This window comes from Salmo trutta, chromosome 14 (assembly GCF_901001165.1).
Source record: "Salmo trutta chromosome 14, fSalTru1.1, whole genome shotgun sequence".
Classification (NCBI taxonomy): Eukaryota; Metazoa; Chordata; class Actinopteri; order Salmoniformes; family Salmonidae; genus Salmo; species Salmo trutta.
This window is the reverse complement of record NC_042970.1, coordinates 46,591,934-46,617,266: the sequence shown is the minus strand read 5'-3', so window position 1 is coordinate 46,617,266 and position 25,333 is coordinate 46,591,934. Positions and strand designations below refer to the sequence as shown.

The 25,333-nt window shown below is 42.1% G+C and overlaps 1 protein-coding gene and 1 long non-coding RNA gene across 2 annotated transcripts in view; one reads left to right on the top strand and one right to left on the bottom strand.

Moving 5' to 3' along the window:
* The window catches only part of LOC115208259 (neuroendocrine convertase 1), a 31,846-nt gene extending 15,994 nt beyond the window's left edge, over positions 1 to 15,852 (top strand). Inside the window, exons 6-14 of the mRNA XM_029776170.1 lie at positions 647 to 735; positions 2,904 to 3,076; positions 3,306 to 3,518; positions 3,640 to 3,740; positions 3,872 to 4,105; positions 6,112 to 6,269; positions 12,743 to 12,876; positions 13,059 to 13,220; positions 14,164 to 15,852. Coding sequence (XP_029632030.1) covers positions 647 to 735; positions 2,904 to 3,076; positions 3,306 to 3,518; positions 3,640 to 3,740; positions 3,872 to 4,105; positions 6,112 to 6,269; positions 12,743 to 12,876; positions 13,059 to 13,220; positions 14,164 to 14,589 — 1,690 coding nt within the window. The 3' untranslated portion in view covers positions 14,590 to 15,852. The remainder of the gene's footprint in view (positions 1 to 646; positions 736 to 2,903; positions 3,077 to 3,305; positions 3,519 to 3,639; positions 3,741 to 3,871; positions 4,106 to 6,111; positions 6,270 to 12,742; positions 12,877 to 13,058; positions 13,221 to 14,163) is intronic.
* LOC115208261 (uncharacterized) lies at positions 3,452 to 25,262 on the bottom strand. Its single transcript, XR_003881129.1, has 3 exons — positions 24,531 to 25,262; positions 3,605 to 3,729; positions 3,452 to 3,499 (listed from the first exon to the last, which is right to left on the bottom strand). It is a non-coding gene; the product is annotated as an uncharacterized LOC115208261 (long non-coding RNA).
* Positions 25,263 to 25,333: the final 71 nt, after the last annotated feature.

Genomic DNA, 25,333 nt, shown 5'->3' with positions numbered 1-25,333 from the left:
GCACACAGAAACCCTTACTAAAACCCTCTCAATGGTTCAATGCTATCTCTCTCTCTCTCTCTCTCACACACACTCTCTGGGCCTTTGTCTCACAGACAATACCTGTAAATGATGACTCCCTCTATGCCAGCTGTGAGGGTTACACAAACACACACTCAGCCCCCCTCCCCACCCCTGTTAGTGCACTCTTTTGTTGTCAATGTACTCTGATTACACTCTGTATAATTTAGACTCCAGCAGTAGGCTGTTTATTGTCTCCTATAAGCATGCCAAACGACATGAAACCAAAGGGCCTTCCATTTTTGGTTGACAAGATTCTCCCTCAATATCAATATTTTCTATGGCAAGCACATAATTAAATGAAGAATCTCACATAACCACATCGAAACTAATCGAGGGACACCGGCACTCTTTCAAGAGGTTTTATGATGGATCCAATCTGTTTCTGAAATGTTAAAGTTTATAAACCAGTTTGCAAAGGTTCCAGATCAGACTTGATTATTCTGAATTCACTGCGACATGTATATGAAATTAGAACTCAGAATATTAGAAATGAGAATTTTTGTCAGTTAGTGGGCCAGTTTGTGAAGAAAAAAAGCAGTTATGTATAGTTGTAAGTGTGTGTTCTGTTTCTGTATGTACTCAGGCATGGAACCAGGTGTGCCGGTGAGATCGCCATGCAGGCAGATAACAATAAATGTGGAGTTGGGGTGGCGTACAACTCCAAGGTTGGAGGTAAGAGATGTAACTAGCAACGTGCAGGCTCCACCCACCTGATGATCTCTCTTTTTCTATTTCTGTGTTTGAGGGCTGCAAAATCCCCTTGTCACTTAAATATGCCTGGATGAATTGCTTGAATTTTACTCTGGAGACTCCTTCCCACTCTTGCTTGTGCCATTCGTTTTTTCCTGTTAATGTAACTACTGTTGTAATGACGTGTCCAACACTCCAGTAATGGCTGAAATGGGCTCAATGGTTGCACCTATAAGAATGTTAACGCTTCGTCGGGATTTAACACGCCTTCTCAACACTTACATCACAACAAAGAGAAGGATAGCTTTATTTTGGGGTGTGTAGATTTTTTTGTACAATTGATAAAAAATGCATGATTTAATGTAGTTGAAATTATTACAAATGAGATGTGCTGAAATGAAATAAACTTTCGAAAAAGAACACTCAGATTATAGTGATATGTCTAATCTCGCAAAGAATGTGTAGTACAGTATGTACAGATAGGTTTTATCTAGTACAGATAGGTTTTATCTAGTACAGATAGGTGTTATCTAGTACAGATAGGTGTTATTTAGTACAGATAGGTGTTATCTAGTACAGATAGGTGTTATCTAGAGCCAAGTGTTTTGATTTTAAATCGCGTGGCTATCCTTCTCGTATGCAAGAGAACATGACAACAACAGTAGTGAATGAATCATTAATGAGGAAGTCTAGACAGCACAGGTGAGCACAGGTAGGCCTAGACAGAGCCCGTTTTTGCTGGTTGCAGGCAACTTGCATCCCTTTATATTAATTTATTAATGTATGCAAATACACCCATTGTATATATGCAAAGGAAGCAGATATATATGACTGCATAATAATAATTTTGCGGGACATTTTACAATAAATGAAATACCTGAACTCCCACCAAAATGCCTCAATTTATTTATTACAGAACAGTCTTTTAAGTACTATAATTCAGTCAATATCTGAGGGATTTAAAACATTCTAAAAGTTTGGAGTATCTTCATCCATTGTCCAATTGTTGCATTTAGAATTGCATTTAAACAATTTCTATGACTGTTGCTAATGTAACGCAAGTGTGTGTGTGTGTGTGTGTGTGTGTGCCGGATTATCTAACGTGCCCCGGAGGTTGAGGGGCATCCAAATAGCATGTGTAGAATTGCATGAAATTTGCTTTAAAACTGCTACATTTTATCTCTGCCCCATAGCAAAAAGTGTAGAATTGCATGAAATTGGCTTTAAAACTGCAACATTTTCTCTTAACCTCATGACAAATGTGTAGAATAGCATTGTGAAACTACAAATGTTTCTTTCTGCACCATGGCAATATGTATGCCCTCCTACGGCCTCCTCCACGTCTCCTGATGTACTGGCCTGTCTCCTGGTAGCGCCTCCATGCTCTGGACACTACGCTGACAGACACAGCAAACCTTATTGCCACAGCTCGCATTGATGTGCCATCCTGGATGAGCTGCACTACCTGAGCCACTTGTGTGGGTTGTAGACTCCGTCTCATGCTACCACTAGAGTGAAAGCACCGCCAGCATTCAAAAGTGATAGGAACTGAGAAGTGGTCTGTGGTCCCCACCTGCAGAACCACTCCTTTATTGGGGGTGTCTTGCTAATTGCCTGTAATTTCCACCTGTTGTCTATTCCATTTGCACAACAGCATGTGAAATGTATTGTCAATCAGTGTTGCTTCCTAAGTGGACAGTTTGATTTCACAGAAGTGTGATTGACTTGGAGTTACATTGTGTTGTTTAAGTGTTCCCTTTATTTTTTTAGCAGTGTATATATATATATATATAAAAATGGGGGGGCCCAGAGGTTGGTGCTCTGGGGCTCCAAATGCTGTAGTCCGGCCCTGTGCGTGCTGGTTTGTGGGACCCAGACAACAGCTGGAAGATGTCCTGGTGGTGGCCTACTTTTTTGAGCAGATGATTACGCAATACCACTTAAATAAATGACTGAGCAACAATTGGGCATCTGTTCCTCAATGGGGCTAAAACATAGCCACAGAGGAGGCAGCTCATATATAATATTAAAATGAGAAAATCTATTTGGGGGCACAAGACCACTCTACTTTCGAAGTATGACTTAAAACACTTCAACTACAGTTAAAAACAACTAGTTGCCTGACGATTTTCATCATGTTGACCCTGCAGGGATCCGCATGTTGGACGGTATCGTGACGGACGCCATCGAGGCCAGTTCTATTGGCTTCAACCCAGACCATGTGGACATCTACAGTGCCAGCTGGGGACCGAACGACGATGGCAAGACGGTGGAGGGCCCCGGGCGCCTGGCGTCAAAGGCCTTTGAGTACGGCATCCAGAAGGTAACACACCACAGTCCTCTTTTTTACCCCCTCAAAAAACATATTTATTGTAAAATTGACTCAAATGATTATTTACCCACAAAGCAGTCAAAACAAACTGAAATCCAAACAAATGGCCGATCTAAATACATTGAAATAGGATAAAAAGGGAAGATAGAAAAGGGACCTAAGCTAAAGGCTACTAAAAACTAACTTAACACTAACTCCTCCCCTGTCTCTTTCCCCTCAGGGCCGCGGCGGGAAGGGCTCCATCTTTGTGTGGGCATCGGGGAACGGGGGCCGTCAGGGGGACAACTGCGACTGCGATGGCTACACGGACAGCATCTACACCATTTCCATCAGCAGTGCCTCCCAGCAGGGCCTGTCTCCCTGGTACGCCGAGAAGTGCTCCTCCACCCTGGCCACCGCTTACAGCAGCGGAGACTACACCGACCAGAGAATAGTGAGTTAAAGTGGAGATTGGTATTGTGCTACATTTTGTTATGGTACATTGCGTTTTTAACTTGTCTTAACTTTTCTTTACTGTACCTGTGGTTTCTTTGTTTACTTCTGTGTCCCTGCAGACCAGTGCTGATTTGCATAACGAATGCACCGAGACGCACACGGGAACCTCCGCCTCCGCCCCACTGGCTGCTGGGATATTTGCCCTGTCGCTGGAACAGAAGTGAGGCAACAATCTTGACTTAAACAATGTCAATGGAATATGTGTTTAGGACTTCCTGTCATAATGAAATATGTGTGCAGGACTTCCTATCAGATTTGTTATTTGTCCATCCCCACTAACCCCTCCCCCAGCCCTGAGCTAACATGGAGGGATCTGCAGCACTTGGTGGTGTGGACTTCTGAGTTCGACCCGCTGGCCAACAATCCCGGCTGGAAGAGGAACGGGGCAGGCCTGATGGTCAACAGTCGTTTTGGATTTGGCCTGCTCAACGCTAAGGCCCTGGTGGACCTGGCCGACCCAGCCACCTGGAAGCACGTCCCCGAGAAGAAGCAGTGCATCGTCAGGGACGACTCCTTCCAGCCCAGGTACAAATACACTGCACTAGTCTAGTAGATCCGAAACATCTAATCCTCCTGACATAACATACATGCTGTATTGTTCACTTCAGACTAATTCTGGTGGGCAAGCAAACGTATAGTGTACCAGTAATTCCTTTATGGGCAGAGTCCCGTGTCCTAAGATGTCCCTGTGTTTTGGCTCTTCTATTGACGCAGATCAAGAGCTCTATGATAAGACACTATCTCTACTTTTGACTAGTTTCCAATATGGAACAATATAACAACAGTAAAATGAAAGCTAGAGGTTTGTGTTGGCTCAAGTGTGTTTTTGTGTATTTCATGTTTATGTGCATGTGCATACGTGCTCATGATTCGTATTGGTAGGAAAGCTGGGATTTCTGTAACGGAAAGCTAGATATCTTTAACGGAGGGCTCAAACAATCTTCCATTTGTTAAATCACTTTAGGTTTTTAGGCTTTAGGATAAGCTAAGGCTAGCTGGTAATATTGCTATGTCAACATTTATCTCCAGACTAAATCTGTTCCGGAGGAAGGGATTCTTTTATCTGAGCAGATGTTTTGTTTACCTTCCTGTCGGATTAACTGCCTCAGGACATGTAGTGCACTAACTACAATAGGTTAGCCACCAAGGCTAGGCTACATCATCTAAATTAGCTTCATCTTAAAGGATAGGTTTGGTATTTTAGAGCTTATGGTTATACGGTTCCTTACCCTGGCATTAGTTTACAGGCCAGGAGAGATTGTATTTCATGGTTAGGATTTTCTTATACAGCCACTACTAGCCTCCGCTAACCCCAAAAAATCTATTGGAGAGATGAGGACATCTGCACAATGTTAAAATTTTAAATGCCAAACCAACTGAAATCAACTCAATGATTTGGTCACCTTTACATCACTTAAAGGTCCAATGCAGCCGTTTTTTTCTCAATATCAAATCCTTCCTGGGTAACAATTAAGTACCTTAATGTGATTGTTTTCAATTAAAATGTTCAAAAATAAATAAAAATAGCTTCTTAGCAAAGAGCAATTTATCAAGCAAGAATTTTGCTAAGACAGTGGGGAGGGGGAAACTGCAAACTAGCTGGTATGGTCAGGGAGGATTGGAACTCTCTTTCTTATTGGTCTATTAACTAATTTACCGCCCGGTGATGTCACCAGGCAGGCCAAAACTCCATCTCACCGAAGGGCAATATCATAACTTTCACAATTTCACAGTATTATTCCAACCTCAGTGTGAAAATATATATAAAGCATAGGAAAATCATGTTTTTGAATGCACTGGGCCTTTAAATGAATAATCCGTAACTATCTTTTGGTATTTGTTTCATTGGCCCACTGTTGATACAGTCCCGAAATGTTTTGCATGTCAGCAATCAAGTTTTCAACATATAGGACTTTCAAAAATCGAAATGTAACTTGCCATATCGTCACGATGATGCATTTTGTATCATCATGATGATGTGACATGTTACAATTTGTTTTTTGAAAGTCCTATATAATCTACAAAAAATGACATGAAACGGTTTCCCAATCTGGCCCATTGATTTGTGGTTAGCGAATAATAAAGTTAGTAGTGGCTGTTCAAAGAATTCCCTGGCCCTTAGACTACTGTCAGTATGAGGGACCATATAACTGTCAATTCTAAAATACCAAATGCATCCTTTAAGTTTGCTATCATCTCTAGCTAATAACTCAATTATTGATTGTGTCCCTATGCCAGGCAGCTTGGGTTAAGCGACTCAGTGGCATTGACACCCAGTTTCCCCTTTACCTAGGCCATCATGATCATGCCATCTCAGCATCTCAGGAGGATTTAAGTCTCCACTTGTGTCATTGCTCACTGGTCTGCAGCCCCCTTCCTCCATTCCTGTATGCCAGCTTGTTGTGTTTGACTGTATTCGAATATATAAATAATGACCATTATATGTTAATAAGCTAAAGTTGTTTGGTTTGGTATGTTGTGCTGTGTCGCAACCACAGTACTGATTTCTCTGTGCTGTGTCTTTCTGCCAGGGCATTGAAAACAGCAGGGGAGATCACCATTGAGATCCCCACCAAAGCCTGTGCCGGCCAGAACAACGCTGTCCTCTCACTGGAGCATGTGCAAGTGGAGGCCAGCATCGAGTACACCAGGAGAGGAGACCTACACATCACACTCACTTCCCCATCAGGTTTGTTAGACACACGCACATGCACGCATGCACACACACAAAATCTATATGTACACAGTACCAGTCAAAAGTTTGGACACACCTGTTCATTCAAGAGTTTTTCTTAATTTTTTTTTACTATTTTCTACATTGAAGAATAATAGTGAAGACACCAAAACTATGAAATAACACATATGGAATTATGTAGTAACCAAAAAAGTGTTCAACAAATCAAAATATATTTTATATTTGAGTTTCTTCAAAGTAGCCACCCATTGCCTTGATGACAGCTTTGCACACTCTTGGCATTCTCTCAAACAGCTTCACCTGGAATGCTTTTCTAACAGTCTTGAAGGAGTTCCCACATATGCTGAGCACTTGTTGGCTGCTTTTCCTTCACTCTGCTGTCCAACTCATCCAAAACCATCTCAATTGGGCTGAGGTCAGGTGATTGTGGAGGCCAGGTCATCTGATTCATCACTCCATCACTCTCCTTCTTGGTCAAATATCCCTCACACAGCCTGGAGGTGTGTTGGGTCATTGTCCTGTTGAAAAACAAATGATAGTCCCTGCTAAGCGCAAACCAGATGGGATGGCGTATCGCTGCAGAATGCTGTGGTAGCCATGCTGGTTAAGTGTGCCTTGAATTCTAAATAAATCACAGACAGTGTCACCAGCAAAGCACACCCACACCATCACACCTCCTCCTCTGTGCAGAGATCATCTGTTCATCTAATCTGCGTCTCACATAGACATGGGAATTGGAACCAAACTATCTCCAATTTAGACTCATCAGACCAAAGGACAGATTTCCACCGGTCTAATGTCAATTGCTCGTGTTTCTTGGCCCAAGCCAGTCTCTTTGCAGCAATTCGACCATAAAAGCCTGATTCACGCTGTCTCATCTGAACAGTAGATGTTGTGATGTGTCTTTTACTTGAACTCTGTGAAGCATTTATTTGGGCTGCAATTTTTGAGGCTGGTCACTCTAATGAACTTATCCTCTGCTGCAGAGGTAACTCTGGATCTTCCTTTCCTGTGGCGGTCCACATGAGCCAGTGTCATCATAGCGCTTGAGTTTTTTTGTGACTGCACTTGGAGAAACTTTCAAAGTCTTAGAGTAATGATGGACTGTAATTTCTCTTTGCTTATTTGAGCTGTTCTTGCCATAATATCGACTTGGTCTTTTACCAAATAGGGCTATCTTCTGTATACCACCCCTACATTGTCAAAACACAACTGATTGGCTCAAACGCATTAAGAAGGAAATAAATTCCACAAATTCACTTTTAACAAGGCACACCTGTTAATTGAAATACATTCCAGGTGACTACCTCATGAAGTTGGTTGAGAGAATGCTAAGAGTGTGCAAAGCTGTCATCAAGGCAAAGGGTGGCTACTTTGAAGAATATCAATTATAAAACATATTTTTATTTGTTTAACGCTTTTTTGGTTACTACATGATTCCATATGTGTTATTTCATTGTTTTGATGTTTTCACTATTATTCTAAAATGTAGAAAATAGTAAAATTAGGAAAACCCTGGAAAAACCCCTAGATGTGTCCAAACGTTTTACTGGTACTGTATATAAATATACAGCTCTGGAAAAAAATAAGAAACCACACCAAAATTATCAGTTTCTCTGGTTTTACAATTTACAGGTACAGTTGAAGTCAGAAGTTTACATACACTTAGGTTGGAGTCATTAAACCTGTTTTTCAACCACTCCACAAATTGTTTGTTATTAACAAACGATAGTTTTGGCAAGTCGGTTAGGACATCTACTTCGTGCATGACACAAGTCATTTTTCCAAGAATGTTTACAGACAGATTATTTCACTTATAATTCACTGTATCACAATTCCAGTGGTTCAGAAGTTTACATACACTAAGTTGACTGTGCCTTTTAACAGCTTGGAAAATTCCAGAAAATTATGTCATGGCTTTATAAGCTTCTGATAGGCTAATTGACATCATTTGAGTCAATTGGAGGTGTACCTGTGGATGTATTTCAAGGCCTACCTTCAAACTCAGTGCCTCTTTGCTTGACATCATGGGAAAATCAAAAGAAATCAGCCAAGACCTCAGAAAACAAATTGTAGACCTCCACAAGTCTGGTTCATCCTTGGGATCAATTTCCAAACACCTGAAGGTACCACGTTCATCTGTACAAACAATAGTATGCAAGTATAAACACCATGGGACCACGCAGCCGTCATACTGCACAGGAAGGAGACACGTTCTGTCTCCTAGAGATGAACATACTTTGGTGCGAAAAGTGCAAATCAATCCCAGAACAACAGCAAAAAACCTTGTCAAGAGACTAGAGGAAACAGGTAAGAAAGTATCTATATCCACAGTAAAACGAGTCCTATATCAACATAACCTGAAAGGCCGCTCAGCACGGAAGAAGCCATAAAAAAGCCAGACTACGGTTTGCAACTGCACATGGGGACAAAGATCGTACTTTTTGGAGAAATGTCCTCTCATCTGGTGAAACAAAAATAGAACTGTTTGGCCATAATGACCATCGTTATGTTTGGAGGAAAAAGGGGGAGGCTTGCAAGCCGAAGAACACCATCCCAACCGTGAAGCACGGGAGTGGCAGCATCATGTTGTGTGGGTGCTTTGCTGCAGGAGGGACTGGTGCACTTCACAAAATAGATGGCATCACGAAGGAGGAAAATTAGGTGGATATATTGAAGCAACATCTCAAGACATCAGTCAGGAAGTTAAAGCTTGGTCGCAAATGGTCTTCCAAATGGACAATGACCCCAAGCATACTTCCAAAGTTGTGGCAAAATGACTTAAGGACAACAAAGTCAAGGTATTGGAGTGGCCATCACAAAGCCCTGACCTCAATTCCATAGAAAATGTGTGGGCAGAACTGAAAAAGTGTGTGTCGAGCAAGGAGGCCCACAAACCTGACTCAGTTACACCAGCTCTGTCTGGAGGAATGGGCCAAAATTCACCCAATTCACCCAATACCAACTTCACAACCAAATTCACACCAACTTCTTGTTTCGGCTACCCGAAACATTTGACCCAAGTTAAACAATTTAACGGCAATGCTACCAAATACTAATTGAGTGTATGTAAACTTCTGACCGACTGGGAATGTGATGAAAGAAATAAAAGCTGAAGTGAATCATTCTCTCTACTATTATTCTGACATTTCACGTTCTTAAAATAAAGTGGTGATCCTAACTGACCTAAGACAGGGAATTTTTACTAGGATTAAATGTCAGGAATTGTGAAATACTGAGTTTAAATGTATTTGGCTAAGGTGTATGTAAACTTCCGACTTCAACTGTATGTGTTTGGGTAAAATCAAAATTTCTCCCAAATTCCAAATAAAAATATTGTCATTCAGAGCATTTATTTGCAGAAAATGACAACAATGATGCAGTGTTGTCAGACCTCAAATAAGGCAAAGAAAACAAGCTAATATTCATTTTTAAACAACACAATACTAATGTTTTAACTTAGGAAGAGTTCAGAAATCAATATTTGGTGGAATAACCCTGATTTACAATAACAGCTTGGCATGCTCTCCAACAGTCTTTCACATTAATGTTGGGTGACTTTAAGCCACTCCTGGTGCAAAAATGCAAGCAGCTCGGCTTTGTTTGATGGCTTGTGACCATCCATCGTCCTTTTGATCACATTCCAGAGTTTTTCAATGGGGTTCAGGTCTGGAGATTGGGCTGGCCATGACTGGGTCTTGATCTGGTGGTCCTCTATCCACACATTGATTGACCTGGCTGTGTGGCATAGAGCATTGTCCTGCTGGAAATAAACAATCCTCAGAGTTGGGGAACATTGTCAGAGCAGAAGGAACCAAGTTTTCTTCCAGGACAACCTTGATTCATGCGTCATTCACAAAGACAAATCTGTCCGATTCCAGCCTTGCTGAAGCACCCCCAGATCATCACCGATCCTCCACCAAATTTCACAGTGGGTGTGAGACCGGGAGAGGCCTACAAGCCACAGAGTCTTACACCAAAAATCCACAATAGCCCATAATGACAAAGCGAAAACAGGTTTATAGACATTTTTGCAAATGTATTAAAAATAAAAAATAGAAATACCTTATTTTCATAAGTATTCATACCCTTTGCTATGAGACTCAAATTTGAGCTCAGGTGCATCCTGTTTCCATTGATCATCCTTGAGATGTTTCTACAACTTGATTGGGGTCCACCTGTGGTAAATTCAATTGATTGGACATGATTTTGAAAGGCACACACCTGTCTATATAAGGTCCCACACTTGACAGTGCATGTCAGACCAAAAACCAAGTCATGAGGTCGAAGAAATTGGTCCGAGACACCGAGACAGGATTATGTCTAGGAACAGATCTTGGGAAGGGTACCAAAACAATTCTGCAGCATTGAAGGTCCACAAGAAAACAGTGGCCGCCTCCATTCTTAAATGGAAGAAGTTTGGAACCACTAAGACTCTTCCTAGAGCTGGCCGCCCGGCCAAACTGAGCAATCGGGGGAGAAGGGCCTTGGTCAGGGAGGTGACCAAGAACCCGATGGTCACTCTGACAGAGCTCCAGAGTTCCTCTGTGGAGATGGGAGAACCTTCCAGAAGGACAACCATCTCTGCAGCAATCCACCAAACAGGCCTTTATGGTAGAGTAGCCAGATGGAAGCCACTCCTCAGTAAAAGACACATGACAGCCCGCTTGGAGTTTGCCAAAAGGCACCTAAAGGACCCTATATTCTCTGGTCTGATGAGACCAAGATTGAACTCTCTGGCCTGAATGCCAAGCGTCACATCTGGAGGAACCTTGGCACCATCCCTACGGTGAAGCATTGTGGTAACAGCATCATGTTGTGCAGATGTTTTTCAGCGGTAGGGATTGAGAGACTAGTCAGGATTGAGAGAAAGATGAAGGGAGAAAAGTACAGAGAGATCCTTGAGGAAAACCTGCTCCAGAGCGCTCAGGACCTGAGACTGGGGCGAAGGTTCACCTTCCAACAGGACAACGACACTAAGCAAACAGCTAAGACAACACAGGAGTGGCTTCGGGACAAGTCTCTGAATGTCCTTGAGTGGCCCAGCCAGAGCCCGGACTTGAACCTGATCTAACATCTCTGGAGAGACCTGAAAATAGCGATGCTCCTCATCCAACCTGACAGAGGTTGAGAGGATCTGCAGAGAAGAATGGGATAAACTCCCCAAAATATAGGTGTGCCAAGCTTGTAGCGTCATACCCAAGAAGACTCGAGGCGGTAAATGTTGCCAAAATGTGCTTCAACTGTCACGTTTGTCGTAGGGTGAAGACCAAGACGCAGCGGGAAATTAAATACTCATCTTCTTTTTATTTGGTGAAGAAGGGAAACACAATAAACGTATACAAATGTCACGTCCTGGCCAGTATAAGGGTTAATTGTCATTGTAGTTTGGTCAGGACGTGGCAGAGGGTATTTGTTTTATGTGGTTCGGGGTGGCGTTTTGGTAAAAGGGCGTTTGATTTAGTATTTCCGGGTTTTTGGTTTATGGTCTATGTTTATGTATTTCTATGTGGAGTCTAGTGAGTGTGTTTCTATGGTTGATTAATTGGGGTTGGGACTCTCAATTGAAGGCAGGTGTTTTCTCTTTGCCTTTGATTGAGAGTCCCATATATTAGGGTGTGTTTGTGTTTGTCATTTGTGGGAGATTGTTTCTTGTCTAGCATGTATGAGCCTGAGAAGACTGTCTATATCGTGAGTTCGTTTTGTTATTTTGTATGTTCGTTTTGAGTTTAATAAATGTTCAAGAGGAGCCAACACAATCCTGCTGCATATTGGTCCTCCTTTTCCGACGATGATTTCGCCATATCGTCTGACGACGATGAAATCCCTGACAACAAAACACAAACGAACTGGACAGTCTTGTCAGGCACACAGCTAAACAAGCACAATCTCCCACAAAATCCCATGTAAAACAAACTCCTAATTATAGGACCCTCAATCAGAGGCAACAATAACCAGCTGCCTCCAATTGAAGGTCCAACCCCAATTAACTAAACATAGAATATTTCTATGTTCTAACATAGAACAATGACTAACAAACCCCAGACTAATAAATCAAATACCCCTCTACCTAAACACATACACAAAACACACCCTGAACCACATAAAACAAACACCCCCTGCCACGTACTGACCAAACTACAATAACAAATAACCCCTATACTGGTCAGGACATGACATCAACAAAGTATTGAGTAAAGGGTCTGAATACTTATGTAAATGTGAGCATTTTTATTTTTAATACATTTGCAAAAATAAAAATAAAAAACTGTTTTTGCTTTGTCGTTATGGGGAGATTTGTGTGTCGATTGATGAGGGGGAAAAAACAATTTAATCCATTTTAGAATAAGGCTGTATTGTAACAAAATGTGGAAAAATTCAAGGGGTTTAATACTTTCCGAATGCCCTGTATATAGATAAAACTGGAGTTAAACAACTCAATATTGTACATTATTTTCTCCCATTAGGCACCAGCACAGTCCTGCTGGCGGAGAGAGAGAGGGACACGTCATCTAACGGCTTTAGGAACTGGGACTTCATGTCAGTTCACACATGGGGAGAGGACCCCACTGGCACCTGGACCCTTAAGATCACTGACACAGTGAGTCCCAGGGCTGGAGAACGCTTTGGCTGTTTCACAAGTTTCATGTATTTTAAGGGATATTTCCAATCCAGTATTTTCCAACAAATTTCAAACCACATAGAAAATGTAGCTGGTAATTGTATCAACATGTTGTCTAAACAGAGTGATTTTTACACTCTTTTTCAATTTCCCTCTGTCAGTCGGGGCGAATGGAGAACGAAGGTCAGATCCTGAGCTGGAAGCTTATTCTCCACGGCACGTCAGAAAAGCCTGAGCACATGAAGAAACCCAGAGTGTACGTCCCCTACAACGCTGTCCAGAATGACCGTAGAGGAGTGGAGCACATGGATGACATGATAGAGGTGAGCTCGATAATTAAAGAGGCAATTCACTTATTTTTAACCTCCTATTCATTATCTCCAGAAGCATTCCAGTTTCTACATACAGCAGCATACCACCCTGCTGGCTTGCTTCTGAAGCTAAGCAGGGCTGGTCCTGGTCAGTCCCTGGGTGGGAGACCAGGTCCTGTTGGAGGGCCAGTAGGAGGCACCCTTTTCTCTGGTCCCAAATAATATCCCAATGCCCCAGGGCAGTGATTGGTGACATTGCCCTGTGTAGGTTGCCATTTTTCAGATGGGATGTTAAACGGGTGTCCTGACTCTCTGTGGTCACCAAAGATCCCATGCCACTTATTCGTAAGAGTAGGGGTGTTTACCCCAGCGTCCTGGCTAAATTCCCAATCTGGTCTTCATACTGTACCATCATGGCCACATCCCCAACTTACAATTGGCTCATTCATCCCTGCAACTATTCCCCAGGTTGTTGCTGTAAATGAGAATGTGTTCTCAATCAACTTACCTGGTAAAATAAGGGATAAATACAGTATGTGATACATGTATGTATGTATGTATGTATGTATGTATGTATGTATGTATGTATGTATGTATGTATGTATGTATGTATGTATGTATGTATGTATGTATGTATGTATGTATGTATGTATGATGAAAAATGTGTTGCACAGACTAGCACAATCAGTATGGTTGTCTTATATCTTAAACTATTTGATATGTATGTATGTATGTATGTATGTATGTATGTATGTATGTATGTATGTATGTATGTATGTATGTATGTATGTATGTATTGTCTGTTGACTGATCTCAAATGCAATTCTGTGTGGCTTACTGACCTTATCCACTGAAAAAGTGCAGAACTGAGGAGTTAAATCAACTCCTAGGTAGAAGCCACCTCTAAACCATTTTCTGACTGTCTGTTCGTCTTTCTCCCTGTCCCATCATATAGGAGCTGCCCACCCAGGCCGAGGTTCACCCACCACAGAAGACCCAGCCCCCTCCTCCTGCCACCCCTGAGAGGAAGGAGACAAGACCCTCCTCCTTCCCCCCCTCCCTGGCTCTTCTGCGTCTCCTCCAGACGGCCTTCAACAGACAGACCCCAGCCGCCCTGTCCCAGTCCCCAGCCAAGACCTCTAACTGGGGAGAGCAGCACACGGGTAGGGCCCCCTCCCTTCCATGGGGAGCAGGCCCTCACGTCGCTCCACAGAAGCTGTACCAGGCCCTGGACAGGATCAACCAGTACCAGCTGAGCGGGCAGGACAACAGCCTGTATAGCGACTACAGCGACGGCTTTTACAGCACCAAGCCCTACAGACACAGAGATGACCGGCTGCTCCAGGCGCTCTTCGACATGCTCTCTGACGACAGGCAGTGAGGAGGGAGGAGATGGGAGAAGAGTGGGTAAGGCAAGGGGGGAACTCCAGTCCTGCAGGGCTGCAGTGTGTGTAGGCTTTTGTTCTAGCTTAACAGATCTGGCCCCCGAATCCTAACTCGACTCAAGTTAGGATTCGGGGCCAATTGAACACACCCGATTTAACTATACATGGTCTACATTGAAGACCTCCTTCGTTGACTACCGGTAGGTGAATCAGGTGTGTAAGTGCTGGGCTAGAGCCTGCACAGCCCTGCCGTTCTCCTTGGTCAAGATTGGCCACCCATGGGGTAAGGGGTGAGAGGGAAAATGTGAGGAGGCGGGGGCTGGGCATGGAAGGAGCAAGCGAGGGAGGGGGAGAGTGAAAGCCAGATAGAAACTCTTCCAGCCAATTGTGATGTTGTTTTTCCAAAACGCTACTTTTCTTTCCTCGCCGCATTCTAGCCTGTCTGTCTGTAGTTTTGTCTTGCATTCTGTACAGTTGTAGGTCGGTTGCATCTCAATACCCACAAGTGGCTTCCTTTCCTCCTCCTCCTTTCTTTCCTCCTCCTCCCCCCTCCTCCTGATGTATTGAAGTCTAGCTAACCCGTAGGCCATAGACCTCTGTCATATTGCTTCGGTCTTTTCAGATCAAAATGCATGAAGGAAAGGAGACAAGGAAAGGGAACCCCTGTAGCGTATTTAAATGAATCTGGGATTGCATTCCACCCCTCCTCCAGCCATCTATCCACCTCAGAATGGGTCCCAATAGTCTTAAAGTGTCAGTTAACATCAAAGTCAACGTTCATCCAATGTTTTCAGCCCTCAAAAGTGGTCTGATGTCAGGATGAGTCCGGGCCCCACGACATCTGTTTTGTAGATCCAGCTGTATCCCTCAACTCAAATTAATGAAAAACATAGCCACTGCGCTGCTAAATGCACATAGGGGAAATGCTGCTCTATTTACCACCTTTACCTGTCAGTGGTATTGAAAGTAAGGAGACAAGAGAAGGAGAAAGAGATGAGGAAAGGATGTTTTTAAGACTTTTGGGATACAGCCCTATTCTCCCTTCACTGCACTACCTGCTTGAGCATGCTATGTACAGTACCTTTAGAATGTCAAGTTCATAATTGTATTATGACTGACACTATTATCTATATTATATACAAAGACAATGAATGTAATGTTGTTTTTACACTGAACAAAAATCTAAGCGCAACATGCAACCATTTCTAAGATTTTACTGAGTTACAGTTCATATAAGTAAATCAGTCAATTGAAATAAATTCCTTAGGCCCTAATCTATGGATTTCACATGACTGGAAATACAGATATGCATCTGTTGGTCACAGATACCTTAAAAAGAAAGGACGTGGATCAGAAAACCAGTCCGTATCTGGTGTGACCACCATTTACCTCATGCAGTACGACACATCTCCTTCGCATAGAGTTGATCAGGCTGTTGATTGTGGCCTGTGGAATGTTGTCCCAATTCTCTTCAATGGCTGTGCTAAATTGCTGGATATTGGCGGGAACTGGAACACGTTGTCGTACACATCGATCCAGAGCATCCCAAACATGCTCATGGGTGACATGTCTGGTGAATATGCAGGCCATGAAGGAACGGGGACATGTTCAGCTTCTATCTGTGTACAGATCCTTGCGACATGGGGCTATGCATTATCATGCTGAAACATGAGGTGATGGCAGCTGATGAATGGCACGACAGTGGGCCTCAGCATCTCGTCATGCTATCTCTGCATTCAAATTGCCAATCGGTAAAATTGTGTTCGTTGTCCGTAGCGTATGCCTGCCCACACCGTAACCCCACTGCCACCATGGGGCACTCTGTTCACAAGATTGACATCAGCAAACCGCTCACCCACATGGCACCATACATGCTGTCTGCCATCTGCTCGGTACAGTTAAAACCGGCATTTATCCGTGAAGAGCACACTTCTCCAGCGTGCCAGTGGCCATCGAAGGGGAGCATTTGACCACTGAGGTCAGTTACAATGCCAAACTGCAGTCAGGTCAAGACACTAGTGAGGACGACGGGCACATAGATGAGCTTCCCTGAGACTGTTTCTGACAGTTTGTGCAGAAATTCTTTGGTTGTGCAAACCCACAGTTTCATCAACTGTCCGGGCGGCTGGTCTCAGACAATCTCGCAGGTGAAGATGTGGAGGTCCTGGGCTGGCGTGGTTAAACGTGGTCTGCGGTTGTGATGCCGGTTGGACGTACTGCCAAATTCGCTAAAACGACGTTGGAGCTTATGGTAGAGAAATTAACATTACATTCTCTGGCAACAGCTCTGGTGGACATTCCTGCAGTTAGCATGCCAATTGCACGCTCCCTCAAATCTTGAGAAATCTGTGGCATTGTGTTGTGTGACAACTGCACATTTTAGAGGGGACTTTTATTGTCCCCAGCACAAGGTGCACCTGTGTAGTGATCATGCTGTTTAATCAGCTTCTTGATATGCCTCACCTGTCAGGTGGATGGATTATCTTGGAAAAGGAGAAATGCTCACTAACAGGGATGTAAAAAAAGAGAGAAATAAGCTTTTTGTGTGTATGGAAAATGTCTGGGATCTTTTATTTCAGCTCATGAAACATGGGACCAACACTATATGTTGCGTTTATGTTTTTGTTCAGTATAAATATACTTGACCTCTAAACTAACCACCTCTCTAAACTCCAAATATGAAATCTCTATTTAATATTTATATTTTGACATATTTATTTTGGCGTATATTTGTTTTTTGCAAGAGTAGACGTACTCACTGTGCTACTGTATCTCAGCCCCAAATCCTGATTTGGGGGATGTAATTTTGAGGTATATTCACAATTTCAATTTAGGATTCCGACCATACTTTATTATGCATAAAAAAATGCAGTCCCCTTACTGTTTTTCAAACTGAAAACTCAGAGTTGGGAACGGCAGTCTTTTATGCTGTTCTCTTGAGAAAAAATGTGTAGTAAAGTTCACTTCTTTGGGATTTTCTTTTATAATAGAAAAAGAAAGATCAAGAAATGGGGACAATAAATGACCAAGAACCAATTCTTATGGAGGTTATTTGACCTTCGAGATCTATAGATATAATGAATATGATTAAAGCTTTTGCAAATTGGTCATGTTGAAACCGTTTGAATAATTATTTTAACTGACAATATAAAATAACTCTGAAAGGAAACATTTCACATATATATCTATATATACAGTATAACTATATACATATATACATATATATTCTACACATGTTGTGTAATTTGATTTATTTTAGATTCAAAGTACAACGCTGCATTAAATGAAATATTTTTCTAGAAAGTCATCAGTTTATAAAAGATTATATATACATAAATCCCTTATTTCGTTCCGTTTATATTACAAGTGGTTTTAGTTGACATTTTCAGTCAAATTCTAGGTTTAAATTAAAACAAAATAAATGGACTAATGAATAGAAATGAACATTGCCAAACTGTTGCGCTGCCGAAGAAAAATAGCTTTTCTGTGTTTGGGTGATTGTAAAACAGGCTTAGATGTTGTTGCTTCATTTATAAACTCATGTTGACACAACTACCTAGTTATATGCAACGCATTGGATATCTTCATTTCTACATTTCTACTCTTTGGTATTAGTGGACCTTTCATTATTCAATCCAAGTATACTTTAGTAAGTTGTATACTGGTAATACTTTAATGTAGGGGCTTTACACTAAAAGACTAACACTATATATTATACCTTCATATGCCCTACATAAACGTTCACGTTTATGCTCACAACTGCAGGTCGGTAGATGTTGCGGTCCCGTGTGGCTCAGTTGGTAGAGCATGGTGTTTGCAACGCCAGGGTTGTGGGTTCGATTCCCACGGTGGACCAGTACAGAAAAAAATATATATAATGTATGAAATGGATGCATTCACTATTGTAAGTTGCTCTGGATAAGAGTGTCTGCTAAATGACTAAAATGTAAATGTCACTGCATGTCTTATGTCAACTTGCGGTTGTTAATCTTAGCTGACATTTGCATGTATAAATGCTTATGTAGTGCTTATGACAGTGTAATGAACTGTTATGAATGTGATGTTGCCCTATGTATGTAGAGCCCCATACACTACAGTGTTAAGTAGCCCCTATTTTCTGTGGTATTGGCTCTAGCCCTGCTCTCTGCCAAACAAGGTGAAAGATTGAGATGACAGATGAAGAACAGTTTACATGCATCCTATAATTATACATCTTTCAATGTAGCCAGTGTTGTTCTAATGTCTGTTTATATTTTGGATTTAATCGATGCTTCTGTCCAAAATTGTTTACAAAAGCTGAAATATTCTGTATGGATGTACAAAATTAGATTTATCGTAATAAACTGCAAAGTGACTTTGTGAGTGTGTCTGAGTTGTTGGGATTCTGACTGTGATCTGCCACTTGAGTTAATTTAGACATTTCAGTTAATATGGCCATTTCTGTTCATATGGACATTTGAGTTCATAGACATTTCAGTTCATATAGACATTTCTGTTCATATGGACATTTGAGTTCATAGACATTTGAGTTCATATAGACATTTCTGCTCATATGGACATTTGAGTTCATAGACATTTCAGTTCATATAGACATTTCTGTTCATATGGACATTTCAGTTCATATAGCGTAGACATTTCAGGTCATATTACCTTTCCAAACACGCTATTGTTTCCTCTGGCCTTGCTGAGAACATTTTGAGTTCCATTACTGATTATTTGCTGTGAATATGGATATTTGAATAATACAAATATGTGCAATGGCTGGGGGTTCCTGAGGACTAGGTTGGCCTATGTCATACTTTGTCATTTGAAATTCCCAGTCATGTCATATGCCAATTTCTTGTTAAATAGCACCACCTTGTGGCTAAAAACACAACAATACACAGTGGGGGGATAAACAGTGAACGCTAAACCATTGGGAGAAATCTGCCAAAAATTAATAGCTACCCTTTTTCAACGCAGCCAGTCAGTATATTACAGTTACAACACAACTGGACGGGTGAAAGCAGACTCCTAGCACCACATCAATTCCACCTATCCTGTATTTTCAGATTGGTACAGTAGATGAGAGACGGGTGCAAAAAGTAATAGCCATTTTTTAAACTTTTCAAAACATGAATGAATTTATATACATTTTTACAATGTAACTTGAAGTAATGTTCAACCTATAGGCACTGAACAATTTACAAACACATTAATCATCAACACTTAACTGTAGAGATACAGTATGTCTGTGCACTTGAAAAAAAAAGTTGAAATGTTGTGGGATAAATACGGTGTAGTTCTCCTTGTTTAATAGTGGCCCTCTACATTTGGTTACAATATCTTAATCAGGTTTTGTTCTGTTTCAACTCTGGCCTCTTCTTCATAGTACTCCATGATCTCCTCAATCTCTTGCCTGTGTCTCTCCTTTATCTCCTTCCTCTCATTCCCTTTCTCCTCTCTAAATCTCTTTAGCTTTCTCTCCATCTCCCCCGTCCTATCAAACCACCTCTTAAGCTCAATCTCCAACTCTCTTTTCTTCTCCTCATCCCTCTCGTCTATCCAGCTCTGATATCTCCCATAAATGTATGGATTACTCCATCTTTATTCTTCAGACATTCCTGCACCTCCTTCTCGAACCTCTCTCTCATCTCTTTTTCCTCCCTCTTGTTTCCTCTCTCTCTCTCTTGCTCTCTCTCTCTCTCTCTCGCCCTCCCTCTCTCTCTCTCTCTCTCTCTCTCTCTCTGTATATTATTACCTACATCTCTCTGACCTGGGCATCTGCCTCCTAGTAGGTCTGACTGCTGTAGAAGTTCTCTCTATTTCCTGTTACCATCTCATCTACCTGCTCCAGCAGATCTGGGACCTGAGTACAATGGGCCCTGTCCTTAATGTTGAGGTACCTGCTCCCACATTTCTCTACAAGCTGTTCGAGGTCCTGACTCCCTGCTTGGAGAAACTCCAGAATGCTCTGCTCTTCCAGGGCGTCAGCATGGGTGAAGAGAATGTCCCCAGCAACCCTCCCCAAACATCTCCTCCATTCTCTCCAGCAGCTCTATCTCCTCCCTCTTGGGAGGATTCCACTGGTTTGACCAGGAAGAAGGTGTGGGGTCCCTGGGCAGAGAGATGGCCACCAGCTGTCTCTATGGAGAGATTTCAGTGCCAACAGAATTTCTATCTGTTTCACCTGTCTTTGTGATTGTCTCCACCCATCTTCCGCATTATTCCCAGTGTATTTATTCCTGTGTTCTCTGTTTGTCTGTTGCCAGTTCGTCTTGTCTTGTCAAGCTTACCGGCGTGATTTTCCAAGCTCCTGTTTTTTCCTAGTCTCTGTTTTTTCTAGTGCTCCCGGTTCTGATCTCTTGCCTGCCCTGACACTAAGCCCGCCTGTCTGACTATTCAGCCTGCCCTGACCTCGAGCCTGCCTGCCACCCTGTACCGTTTGGACTCTGACCTGGTTTATGAACTTTTGCTTGTCCTCGACCTGCCTCCTGCCTGCCCCTTGTTGTTTAATAAATATCAGAGAATCGAACCATCTGCCTCCTGTGTCTGCATCTGGGTCTCACCCTGTGTCATTATAGCTGTCAATGAAGTATGATTTACAGTGAGGGAAAAAAGTATTTGATACCCTGCTGATTTTGTACATTTGCCCACTGACAAAGAAATGATCAGTCTATAATTTTAATGGTAGGTTTATTTGAACAGTGAGAGACAGAATAACAAGAAATAAATCCAGAAAAACGCATGTCAAAAATGTTATAAATTGATTTGCATTTTAATAAGGGAAATAAGTATTTGACCCCCTCTCAATCAGAAAGATTTCTGGCTCCCAGGTGTCTTTTATACAGGTAATGAGCTGAGATTAGGAGCACACTCCTAAATGGAATGGAAGAAACACAAAATAACTGTCAATCTCCCTCGGCCTGTGGCTCCATGCAAGATCTCACCTCGTGGAGTTGCAATGATCATGAGAACGGTGAGGAATCAGCCCAGAACTACACGGGAGGATCTTGTCAATGATCTCAAGGCAGCTGGTACCATAGTCACCAAGAAAACAGTTGGTAACACACTACGCCGTGAAGGACTGAAATCCTGCAGCACCCGCAAGGTCCCCCTGCTCAAGAAAGCACATATACATGCCCGTCTGAAGTTTGCCAATGAACATCTGAATGATTCAGAGGACAACGGGGTGAAAGTGTTGTGGTCAGATGAGACCAAAATGGAGCTCTTGGGCATCAACTCAACTCGCCGTGTTTGGAGGAGGAGGAATGTTGCCTATGACCCCAAGAACACCATCCCCACCATCAAACATGGAGGTGGAAACATTATGCTTTGGGGGTGTTTTTCTGCTAAGGGGACAGGACAACTTCACCGCATCAAAGGGACAATGGACGGGGCAATGTACCGTCAAATCTTGGGTGAGAACCTCCTTCCCTCAGCCAGGGCATTGAAAATGGTTCGTGGATGGGTATTCCAGCATGACAGTGACCCAAAACACATGGCCAAGGCAACAAAGGAGTGGCTCAAGAAGAAGCACATTAAGGTCCTGCAGTGGCCTAGCCAGTCTCCAGACCTTAATCCCATAGAAAATCTGTGGAGGGAGCTGAAGGTTCGAGTTGCCAAACGTCAGCCTCAAAACCTTAAGGACTTGGAGAAGATCTGCAAAGAGGAGTGGGACAAAATCCCTCCTGAGATGTGTGCAAACCTGGTGGCCAACTACAAGAAACATCTGACCTCTGTGATTGCCAACAAGGGTTTTGCCACCAAGTACTAAGTCATGTTTTGCAGAGGGGTCAAATACTTATTTCCCTCATTAAAATGCTAATCATTTTATAACATTTTTGACATGCGTTTTTTTGGATTTTTTGGTTGTTATTCTGTCTCTCACTGTTCAAATAAACCTACCATTAAAATTATAGACTGATCATTTCTTTGTCAGTGGGCAAACGTACAAAATCAGCAGGGGACCAAATACTTTTTTCCCTCACTGTATGCCTCGCTCAAAACAACTGTTAATTCAGAAATGCGAAAACTTGACTTCGGGAATAAACGTGCTCTGACTGAAAATAAGTTTTGAACGGTCATCCAACTCAGAATTGTAAATCCGGGCTCTTTCTAGAGCTACGACCTGAAGATCAATGATGTCATCATGATTCAACCTTGTTTTTTTAAGTTCCCAGTTGTTTTGAATGCACCATAAATCCAGAGAATGCCAGACTTTGATGACAAAAATTGCCCAAGAAGGACCACCGCACCACCTTCCTGTTCAAGTGAGCACAGCACAACAAGGTGAGTCCAAAAATGTATTGTATGCTGCTGCGTAAATTATGTAATATGCCAGGTAGATATGCATACCGTAGCTAAGAAAGTAATACAAAGTGTATGTTGTGTAGAAAGATAGTTAGTAGCCCATGTGCCTCAGCCTAATAATTTGGTCTATTTACCCCACTCAATTTTGCCTACTGTTCTGACTTGGTGGTGCACATGTAGCCTGTAACCTGTTTTAGAGAAATGTAATCATCAAATATTGTAAGCGCTTTCATTGTCTACTTATATACCCCCTTTATTTATCCTACGGTTCTGACTTGGTGTACAGGGAGAATACTGTAAGAACGGCCCATGTTCTGAATTCTGTCGCTGTACATTTCAAAAGTGCTAAACAAATAGTAATTTTGACTATGTCCGTCCTAGCTGGCTAATTAATGTCTTAATTGAAATTACGTCCCCTTATGCCATAGTTTGTACATCTCAATTGTCACTGGAAACCACATTTGTTTAAGCAAGTCAGCCATATTAGCTACAGTATGTTTTTTTAAAAGGCAGTAAATGAACTGTTTCGCTGCCAGACAAGGCTCTGCTGATAGCCAGGTGTAGCAGTGGTAAGATGTTGGGACTGCTGTTCGGACAGCTTTATGTATAGGCCCTAACAGTTTATGGGCACCGTTTGTCACCGTTATAGGGCAGTTAATGTATTGTTTAGTGTTGTGTTGTGTAGTGGCTTTGCTGGCATGCATCCCACTTTATTTATTTTTTGCCCCACCAAGATTTACATGTTAAAATCACAACTGGCCTTCGAACAGCCTGAGTGCACTTATTCTCCTTTGCCTGAAATATAGCCAGTCAGCCTTAGTATGTGTGTGCCGAGCCTTTCGCCAAATGGAATTCTTGAGGTGGAGTAACTCTGCCAGATCACAGTCGAACCAGGGGCTGAACCGGTTTTTAATTCTCATTTTCTTTATGGGGCGTGTTTGTTAACAATACCACTGAAAATGCCAAAACGAAGGTCCAAGCGTATTCCACAGAGGGGATCAAGCTTATTCTATACCAATTTACAGAGGCCAGGTCATGAAGGAAGGCTTGCTGATTCATCTCTGGAGAGACCTGAAAATAGCTGTGAAGCAACGCTCCGCATCCAACCTGACAGAACTTGAGAGGATCTGCGGAAAAGAATGGGAGAAACTCCCCAAATACAGGTGTGCCAAGCTTGTAGCGTCATACCCAATAAGACTTGAGGCTGTAATCGCTGCCAAAAGTGCTTCAACTAATTACTGAGTGAAGGGTCTGAATAACTATGTAAATGTGATATTTCCGTTTGTTTTTTTGTTTTGTTATTTACAAAAATTCATAAAAACCTGTTTTTGCTTTGTCATTATGGGGTATTGTGTGTAGATTGATGAAGGAATAAATAAACAATTTAATCCATTTTAGAATAAGGCTGTAATGTAACAAAATGTGGAAAAAGTAAATGGGTCTGAGTACTTTCCGAATGCACTGTATCTGTTTAACTGAAATGACAGAGGAGAACTAACATTAGGCAGAAATATTAGGCAGATGGAGAGTATGAGGTGATGTTCAACCGTATTGGTAACTTTGAGGAGAGTCTACTTCAATAACCTGGTTGAGGAACGTACACTGTACAGTAAAGATGGTGATGAAATTGTTGAAATAATCTTACCTAGTTTTACATTTTCATTGCTGACATCCTCCACTTGTTTACCGCTCTCTTCCAATAGGTTGTCCTTCTCTCCCAGTCTGTGGTTCATGGCTTCTAGTTGAATGTATTTGTCCTGCAGTAGGACTCTATCGACTTGGTTGTTCTTGTCCTCCAGGTCCTTCCCCAGCGCCTCCAGTTGTCTCTTACTTTTCTCCACCTCTTTAATAGCGTTTTCCAGTAGTCTCCCTTTCTCTCTCACTTGCTTGGTCATATCATTCAGTTGCGTGTCTTTCTCCTGAAGGTGTTTGATGTCCTCATTCAGATGCTTTGTAGTTTTTTCTAGGCTGCCCTCTGTGGCCGTAAAGATGCATTCTCTAACGTTTGTGTAATTTCAGCCAGTAGTTTTGGAAGAGGTGCTCACTAGCCAAAACGGGTCCCTGTTTTTTGTGTACTACGTCATCCAATTCTGTACTACATCATCCATTTTGTGTGGTATGTTACGAAGTTTGCAATTTGTGTGACATGTTACAAATCCAATTTGTGCAATATATTAGGAATTTGTTGCGCTTAAGATCCTGTCGTGCATCTTTAAATGATTTCTCTCCTCCAGAGTTGAGTTCTTCTCTTTTAGCTTCTCTTCAGATTCACTCGATGCCTTCCTCTTCTCCTCAAGCCTGTCGTTGTCTTCTAGTTTCTGGCAGCCTGTCTATCTCATTTAGTTCTTCTTACTAATTAATCTCTGAGGGAGAGCAATGAGAGTCTTTACATTTTTTTCATTATGAAATTACCATCTGTCACATTATCCAATCAAATGGCATAAGTAA